Raw genomic sequence first — 9,974 nt, 5'->3', positions numbered from 1 at the left:
AACATTTCGACTATTAGTCAGCATTGTCCAATAACTCACAAAACGTAAACGGAAAAGGAAAGTCATTTAAGAGGAAGAGCGAATAGATTTTGAGCTAGCTCAGAATATCTTTTTACAATAACGTGGACACGCATAACACCAGGAACATTGATTAAAGTAAACAGGTTAATTCATACTAGAACGGGAATTGCAACTTTCAATTTAGTAACTTTTAAAAAATAAATCCATTTAAATTTGAAAACTACAAATAATGATTTTGACAACAGATATTTTAAAAAAACAACAACTTTATTTGTTTTTATTTGTTTGGTCCCAAAATGTTCAGTTTTGTTATTCATTTTCAAGTTTAAACTTTTCAGCGCTGACATGCATAATGCCTTATACAAGAAAACTGTATTAGCTGAGAAATGTATTCGCTTTTTGCATCATGTAAAAAGTTTAAAAGTTTCCCTTTAACAGAAGAACATCCCATTATATCTGCGGGGATGGGACGGTTAAGAGCCCAGTGGACTTCATCTTGTTCATGCCTCCATCCAAGACACAAACGCGAGGGAAATTTACCTTCACTAGGTGAGCTGCAAACTGAGGGAGAAAATAAAGTGAATTAACATCTTTATTCATTTGAATGCATTTTACAGAAGCCTCAATAATGTGACTTGCAGTGAGTGCATTTAACAGGATATTAATAGGAAAATCTAAGAACTTTACCGTGGTCGCATTCTTCATGATGCTGCTGAGGATCACGATGACACGCAATCTGTGTCCGGCCAGGGTGCTGGTGGCGGGACACTGGAGCAGCTCCCCCTCCGGCCCAAACGTGGAGGTGTACGGGATGTTAATGCTGCCTGGGATGTGACCTCGACTGAAGCTGCACATTATGGTTAAGGGCCGCATGAATGCATTTATTTAAATAAAAAAAAAACTGTAATATTGTAAAATATTGTTACAATCGGAAAGAACAGTTTTCTGATTTAAAATGTCATTTGTCCTGTGATTCAAAGCTGAAGTTTTAGCATCATTACTCCAGTCTTAGCTGTCACATGATCCTTCAGAAATCATTCTGATATGTTAATTTGCTGCTCAAGGAACACTTATTATTAATGTTAAACAATTAATGTTAAAGCCATGCCAAAATCATATCTTTTTAATATTTTTATGAAGGGAAAACTGTGGAGGCCATCATGAAGTTCTGCTCTACTCTGTGTATTACAGTGAATTAAGCGAATTCCCAGAGGTACTTTGGTGTACGTATGTTCTGGTAAGACATTTTAAGCAGCACGCAATCTCGTGTAAGCTCTTGAGCTGGCCGTTTGTAACTGTGTCAGCTGAAGTTCACAGGATTTACAGAACAAACTCCACATAGATCCATCGGCTTTGTGGAAACCGTCCAACTCCATCCGAAAACCACTGCAGCACTACAAAAGAAAAGAGACGGAGAACAAAGTGTGCAGGACAAGATAAAAAAAGAGTGGGGTTAAAATTCCCCTGGGACATCGTCTGAATACAACCAAAACGAGCGCATTCAAGAGCAAGTATCTCAAAGAGAAGCACTGAATGAAATTGGGCAGGTGACCGGAGAGAAACATGAGATGAGGAAAGAGAACGAGTGCATAGTGTAATTGAGTAATAACTCTTCTTAACTGCCTTCCTCTATAGATAAAGTTACAATCTGTGGTATTTTGCGCTATGTCATTCAACAAAAATGATCGAGATCTGAACTTTTCTGAAACATTTAACAAGGCCTTTCTCCGTTTCTCAAGAGGATGAGAAAATTCTCACATTAATCATTAGTTCATGCAGACTTATACAGGCATTAAAACAGAAAGGTCTTAGTCTAACATTCATATCAAATATTGATATGGTCATAAATGGTGCAGAATACAGAATGAGAGGACATTGAATATTTACATCCATATACCAGCCCTGCAGCTTTTACATTATATTTGATATACGGCAGCTTAATTTCCCTGAAGGCCTTGAATACATTTATTATGACTGCTCTTATGCTGCTTGTGTGCTCTCTAGAATCTACTTAAAGCAGCCCTAATGCAAACAATGACAAACCTCTTCAACAAATGTACTACTGTAATGCTCTCCCACACATTCCCACACTGGACTTTTAGTTTTCAGTTTAAACTGATCTGATTTTTACCTCATTTACATAAGAGTACAGCCAAATCCCAAATTATTGCTTTCAAACAGCAAAGCACAACTATGGCAACTCTGCAAGTATATTTATAAAAAAGCCTCCTTTGTTCTTGGAGTTGGTCTTAAATTTTTTAATGTTTCTAATGTCCTGAGGTCTAGCTTGGGCCCTCGTGAGTTACACATAGAATGCAAAAAAATCCTTTTCTAAACATAACAAGACAAAAACGTGTTATATCTCAAGAAGATACAATTACACAACTGTTCAAAAAGTTAAGGGTAACTAAGATATTTTTTAAAAGATATAAATACTTAAAAAATGAAAAAAGGGTGCTTTAAATTATTTAAAAATGCAAAAAAAAAATATATATATATTTCAAAGAAATGCTTTTTTTATTTCTTTTCTTTTTATTATATCCATCAAATATTAAGTAGCACTACTGTTTTCAACATTGATAATAATATGTAATGTATCTTGAACAGCAAATCACCATATTAGAATGATTTCGGAAGGATCAAGTGACACTGAAGACTGCTTTACGTCACAGAAACCGATCAATAAATGCAGGCTTGGTGAGAGTAAAAAAATGTTGTAAAAATTTTTATTTTCTGTAAGCGTGAGGAATCTATTTGCAGTATCATTAAGACTGAAAGGATACTCTTCAAGGCTGCGGATGTCCACTGCCAGAATCTTAGGTTTCCCAGTCCTGGCCCTCTTGACAGGAGTTTTAAAGCAAGCCAGTCCACTGAGCTCACACAGGTCAATGAGGTCTTCCACAGATATACGCGGAGACACTTCTGCTTTCAGCTCACTCAGCTTGAGTGGCTCACGGCTCTGAGGGTGCAAAAAATAAGTGGTAAAACAACAGATTTTTAGCAGCACTGAGCGTTATTTTAAAAAAATGTGCAAGAGAAAGTGATGAGTGGGTTGAAAGTAAGACAAGTAAACATAAGTGTTAAGCAAGAAAAACAGTGAAGAATCATGGAGTACATTTAATGAAAACACACACATATGTTCAACTCCTGCATCCTGCACCCTGACAATACAGGTATCCCTCAGGGATCTGTACTTGAGCCGATACCATTCTCCATTTATACCAGATAGCTTGAGTTTCTTACACAAATGCATAGCTTTTCTTTTTCACTGCCAAGTCGACCAAAATCAGGGCTCCTTTTCATGCCTCTATCTGTTTTCACTTCTGTGATCTTATATCCCTGTGACATCTCAACCTGAATGAATAATCAACACCTCGAGCTCAACCTGTCAAGACTGAGCTGCTCTCAAGATGGCTTCTGACTCTCAAACACAGCAGTTACCTCAAGGTGAATAAAAGCCCTAGATATCTGCGAAGATGACCAGCTCACACCCAGTGAACACATCACAGCAATCAAACAGTCTTAAGGCATTATGATGCACAACTCCAGAAAAATCTCAACTTCTCGTTAAACTTTTTTCCCCAGATAGCGGAGGCTGAGATTATTCACCCGACCCTAAACCAGAAGGAGATACAAACTGTGTTAAATGGTGTTTAGATGTCAGTCCGATGATCTTTTCCTGTCTGGTAAGCTGGAAATTAAAAGTTCTGCAAGATTAGATGTTTTTTATTAATGCGACAGCTCACCAGGCTACCTGGATGTGCTGTGTGACCCCTCAAGGGTATCCAAAATACTGCCGCTTAATTTAACCGTTAAAAAAAATGTCACAAGCTGTTGTCAGAAATCCTCACATTTGCATCTTTGCTGAAGTCTTCATGGGGTGCACAAACTTGCCCGAATCAAAACCAATTTCAGGCCTACAATTGCAGCCAATGTCCTGGGACCCTGCTATCTTAAATCCATTTTCAAACCCTTTTTTCAAAACCCGGTTGGGGCAATTAGCTTCATCTAGCCTCTATATGCAAGGAGCCCATCTGTCTGGAAATTTCTCCATCTGTGCCACATCCCAACGATTAACAGAGCAACAAATGGTCCAGTTGAACTCAGAACGAAAACCACTCATTCTCACATAAATATAATTTCTCACAGTCGACAGAAAAGCAATACATCAATATTATAGCACTAATTTGCACTTCAGGTTCAGGCACATTAGATCTTTATCAGAAAGGACTGATTTAATAGGCACAATAGGCGTGGACAACAATCACTGTTCCTATTCATCCTCTCTACACCTTAACACTGGCCAAATTCCCAAGCAAATCATCCACAGTAACCACCGACAGCAAACGTTTTACAAAAAGGGGTGGGCAGTATGGCCAATCTAGTATGTGTAGTGTGTAATTTTAGTAAAATCCCTTTCTTTAGCAATACTGTCAGGATTTCCAGTAGAATGAGCTATACATCTTTATCTGCATTCTGTAGCTCAAACAGCAGAGCAAGTCATAGCATTGCTGAGATTATGGGTTTGATTGCCACTGTTAAAAATAATGTTCTTTATTGGCTCAAGTACAGTATGGTACCAAGAACTTAAAAAATCTTTCCATTGCACAAAAGGTTCTTTATAAAAGGGAAAAGCTTCTTTAGAGGTAAAAATGTTCTAAAAAATATATTCAATGGCATCACTTTGCCCATTTAACATTGGATTGGGACTTGGAATGTCTGGGAAGAGACATACTGTCATACTTGAGAATCAAAACTGCAAAGGATCAGAAAACTTATAAGCATGTCATTTCATAGAAACATGTCTTAAATTAATCTATCACAGTGTAAACAGTATAGTAAATTCTCTACTTATTTAAACATCTATAATACCACCTTATTCATGATTGACATTTGAATTTAAAATGTTCAAATCCAGTCATACCATAGTGCTATTGTAGTGTAATGTACATATTTATATCGCATTTTGCCCTTTGTAAAAATTGCAATTGCAATTTAGTTCTAAAATTAGCCAATGATTTTATTAAGTATTTTCGCTGTTTTGCTGTCTTAGTATTGACTAATCTAGTTGTTTAGTGACATCTTATGATTGTGAAAAGCATGACCACTGTGATGAAAAAATGCTTTTCAGAATTTATTTCCAACTACTAAATGGTGCAATTGATTAGCCAAATATTATGCTTGTGAAAAGCACCAGTGAGCCACACTGCATAAACAGTAAAAACCCTAATAACAATGCGCATTATTGCTGAATTCCTCACTTCTTAGTGCAGGACTCTGAAACAAAGCGCAACAGCACAGGAAAGGGCAGTGAGGTGGGGGGATATCTCGTAAATGTCAATGTTCAGTAGCCCATGAAATCAGTCCAATCAGTCACAGAGTACCAGCCTCCCACAGAGTGCAGCCAATTACCTATGAGGTCACCTTAGCAATGGAGGTAAGTTTGAGGAATGGAGGGCGGCTGATGTCCAATGGATTCTGGTATTAAAGTGCATTAGATCCACAGGGCCCGTGGCATTCTCATCATTGCCTAAAGGAGGCCCTTGTGCCCTGGTTTCAGACGCTCTAAATGCAGGCAAGAGTCTTGACCTTTTATTATCAGTGGTGACATTTCAATAGGCCGTGAACTTGCCTGTTTGGATGCTCTGCGGTTTCAGAGAACGGCAAGCGATTCGAAAGCCACTGAGCTGGTCTGATCGGTCGAAGCGGGAAATGTTTTGTCTCAAAGCTGAAAGGAGCTGGCTTTAAAAATGGAGAAATAACCAAAACCATGCAAACATTCCAGTGGGTATTTATGGTCTGAAAAGGATTACCCGTGCAAATCTGAAAACAAGCTTGTGTTTGAAGGGCTTAACATCTACATGACAGGAGCTGTCAAAAGATATATGCTATCTTCTATCAAAAATGATGAGAAATGAAGATCTTGCATCAATTCAGTCATGTGACGATGTCCTGTGGTGCATGAGAGGGGTTTAACCATCCAACATCTGGCTTCAGTGGAATAGGTGATACATTTAGACTGCTGCACAACAGAGACACTCAAAGAAAGTCTGGAATCAGAATAATTATACAGATCTAAGACTGAGGGAATGAGACAATGGTCTGCTCACTTCCCCTCTCCTGACCAATCAGAGCCTAGAGTCACAAGCCACCTCAAAGCTGGAATATACTTAAAAAAAAAAAAAAAATAAATAAAAATAAGCATGCATTTTGTTGCATGCAAAATAATTCCATTGCCCATATAATCTGCCAAATTATTTGGGTTGATATTGTTAGATCATGCCTAACAATATGCTTCAAGTATTTTAAAAATGTTTAGTTCCAAGTACCCACAAATATGATTACTATATATTATGATGATAATCTTATCCTTCCTAAAATATAAAGGAAGCCATATGTTTCCATGCACAGGAAATGGATAAAAATAAATGATCAGCTTTTATTTGTCACTGCATTAAATCAAAAATATAAAAAAATATTTTATATTTAAATGTATATAGAAATATATGTAATAAATTAGCAGTGTATTGTTTTTTTCTACCTAATATTAGAATATAAAAACATTTTCAAATAAATTCAAAAGTATTTGTATAAAACTTTTCGTTAAAAAATATTATTCCGAAACCAGCTTCCCAAATAATAGTGGCATAAATCTAGTGAACAAGATGACAATGGTTTTTCCCCACAAAACAATGTGCATGGTTGTTTATTTCTAACTATTAAAATGCATTTTTGTTTCTGTAGAATCAACATCATAATACCAATAACATCGCAGTGGGAGTTTTGGTGGCTTATTGCGAATATATTGCTTTGGTTGTTGTTGTTTTTTTACTTATTTCTACAGAGCTGGAAGATTATATACTTCATTACAGTTGTCAGGTTCCTATCCAACACATGAGACACAATGACAATGAAACAACCAGAAACTAATGGACAGCATTAATACCACATGCCATGTCACTTAAATGACCAACAACATACCAATGCACACAACAAAATGAACAGCTAAACTGATTGAAAAGGGTCCAGTACAAGAGTACTGACTATTTCAGACTAAAGTACAGGTCCATTCGCTTCTAAGTTTTCGGTTGTGACAATGACCTCAGTTCACCGAGAATTCGTTTGCACTGTCATTCTGAACATCGATCATTAACAGGCTGACACAAAGGCCATGTACACAGCCCAAAGGGAATGTTTTTAAGAGGATTACCCACAGTTCTTTGGCTCTTTGTGTTAGAGTGGCGTGTTATTGAGAATCTTGTTATTGAGTTATTGAGTTAACTAGCTTATTCACTTAACAAGCCATAAATAGCCTTTAAAAGCATCTAGTAAAGCCCAAGTAATGGAGGTTGGATTCTTTACAAAATGAACTGAAGTTACAGTGTGTTTAATGGCTGAGACTTCAATGAACAATTGCTAGAACTGTCTGAAGGAGTGGAAGAACTAATGCTCAGAAATAAGTCTGCAGAGAACTCAATCAGCATCAGGACTCTCTTGTAAATCTACATGGATCTTCTGATGCAAAAGTGACAGTATATGCAGATATGTTAGAAGCGACGCATTGCAATACAAATGCCAACTTGTATCTGATGCAGATTTTTAAATCGGTGCATCGCATTGTTAACTGTTATGTCGAATTTGTCGATGCACCGATACAAATCGGTGAATCTTCCCATCCCTGGTATATATACTGCATATATATTTGTTTTTGTTTGTTTGTTTTTGAGCAGCAAATCAACATGCAATGATTTCTTTAGGACCGCGTGACAGTAAAGATGCTGAAAATACAGCTTTGATCGCAGGAATAAATGCATTTTACAATATATATTCAACATTTTTTAAAGTTGTAATATTTCACAATATTACTGTATAAATAAATAATAAATACAGCCTTTCTGAGCCTTTGTAAAACATTGTATATACAATCTCAGAACTTCTGAATTGCAAAGACCTGTTATGATGAAATGACTGATGAACAAAGCAAGAAAACAACATTTCAGAACTGGACTTTTTCAGTCCAGTTCAGATAATAGATTCTAATTCTGCAAATTACACATTTGTTTAAATAAAAAAACGTTCGGAATAGTGCAGAAAATGGCAAAACTAAATTGCATAACTGACTTGGAATTTTCATCTTGCATCAAATGGGAAATGGGAATTCAATCACAGAAATCTGTTTCTGTTTTACAAAACACATTTCAGTGTGTTATGCATCCATATCAGGTATGACCATTTGATTATACTTTATTGCAGTCAGTAACCATCGCAATAAAAGGCACGTTGTAGTTATTGCTATTCATCATGACAGTAATTTCAGAGCGCGACCATCTACAACTACTAAGTGTTGCTCAAAAATGCATTCAGCCGTGTACACATGATGTTTCTCTGATTCAGCTGAAGCCACTGGTATCATCATCTCTATCACAGACACACAAACACACGGCTGCACACAGAAAGTTTAGCTGCAAGTTCAGACTTGTTGGAGTCAGGCTTTAGTGATGGCGCCTGTCAGATGGCCGACAAAAAGAGAGAGCAGAGAGCTTGTTCAGCAGACACATCATGCTCTAATGACCAGGAGATGACAATCAACAGCAGGCCTAACCGCACCATTTACCACCCGGAGCACAGCTAGAGAAAAAAACAAGTGATTCTGCACAGAGGAAAATGCATGACAAAGGATGAATAAATAGAAGACCAAATCGAAAAGAAATAGGAACTCAAATAGTCACAGGAGAATGGGTCTAAAACTATAACACAGAAAAGTGTTTCAAAACATGTACTGAAGACTATTAAGTCACTTGATTTAAATGCATAACTTCCATTGAGATGAATGAGAATACTAACAGATTCTGTACAGACATCCTTGTTTCGATTATTTACTGGGATGTTTTTATCAGCTGTTTGGACTTTCATTCTGACGGCACCCATTCACTGCAGAGGATCTCTTGTTGAGTGATGCAATGCTACATTTCTCCAAATCTGTTCCGATGACACTTTCTACCAAGTTATGTACCTTCTACACGTTGTGGTTAATTGCTTATGCAAGAATGCATTCGCCAAGATGATTAAATGTAAATGTGTATGCGAGTGCGTAGGCATGTGAGACCATGAGCATTTCTCAGCCTTTCACAGACGCGGATGTAGCTATATAATCGCTGAAGCTGTGCATTTCCAGACATCACGCTGTGTTCAGTTAGAGAAAAGAACGAGATTAGGTCAACAGATGAGTGTTTGTGAAGCTCAGCACTGCCTTGGGCCCATCGCTGATGAATCTCAAACAGAGAACCAAACACAAAGAGGTAAAAGGTTAGATAGAGGCTCTCAGTGTGTGACTCCAAATACATCTCACATCCTCATGAGACAGAACCAGTCATATCTTTGCTAAGAAATTCATTTTTTTTAAGACTCACAAGCTTCTCCAGAAGTGTTAATATCAGTTATTTAATGATTACAAGACAACCTGTAATAAATAAATAAATATGGCACTGTTTCTGAATAAGCACACTGTTTTAATTATCTGGCTGGATTATTATATTTATTAAGTGGTGTCAATCTGATCATTATTATCCTGGTGGTGCAGAAGCACCAATTAAATTTCAAGTATGTGAAGGCCCAATGTTTAATCTTCACTATTACATTTTTTCCCATTACGTATGAAATTTTGGATGCTAAAATATAAACAATAATAATTACATTGATTAATACAAAAAAATATATATTATTAATGTATTCTTACAGTATTGTTCAAAATAATAGCAGTACAATGTGACTAACCAGAATAATCAAGGTTTTTAGTATATTTTTTATTGCTATGTGGCAAACAAGTTACCAGTAGGTTCAGTAGATTGTCAGAAAACAAACAAGACCCAGCATTCATGATATGCACGCTCTTAAGGCTGTGCAATTGGGCAATTAGTTGAAAGGGGTGTGTTCAAAAAAATAGCAGTGTCTAC

At 36.8% G+C, this 9,974-nt stretch overlaps 1 protein-coding gene across 1 annotated transcript in view; it reads right to left on the bottom strand.

Annotated features, from left to right (window-relative positions):
- Nucleotides 1–267: 267 nt before the first annotated feature.
- The window catches only part of tbck (TBC1 domain containing kinase), a 44,385-nt gene continuing 34,678 nt past the window's right edge, over nucleotides 268–9,974 (bottom strand). Inside the window, exons 24-26 of the mRNA XM_052545031.1 lie at nucleotides 2,805–2,980; nucleotides 709–868; nucleotides 268–582 (exon numbers count right to left, since the gene is read on the bottom strand). Of these exons, the coding sequence (XP_052400991.1) occupies nucleotides 472–582; nucleotides 709–868; nucleotides 2,805–2,980 (447 nt within the window). The 3' untranslated portion in view covers nucleotides 268–471. The remainder of the gene's footprint in view (nucleotides 583–708; nucleotides 869–2,804; nucleotides 2,981–9,974) is intronic.

The sequence above is a fragment of the Carassius gibelio genome, chromosome B1 (genome assembly GCF_023724105.1).
Source record: "Carassius gibelio isolate Cgi1373 ecotype wild population from Czech Republic chromosome B1, carGib1.2-hapl.c, whole genome shotgun sequence".
NCBI classification, from domain to species: Eukaryota; Metazoa; Chordata; class Actinopteri; order Cypriniformes; family Cyprinidae; genus Carassius; species Carassius gibelio.
This window is presented reverse-complemented; position numbering and strand designations above follow the sequence as displayed.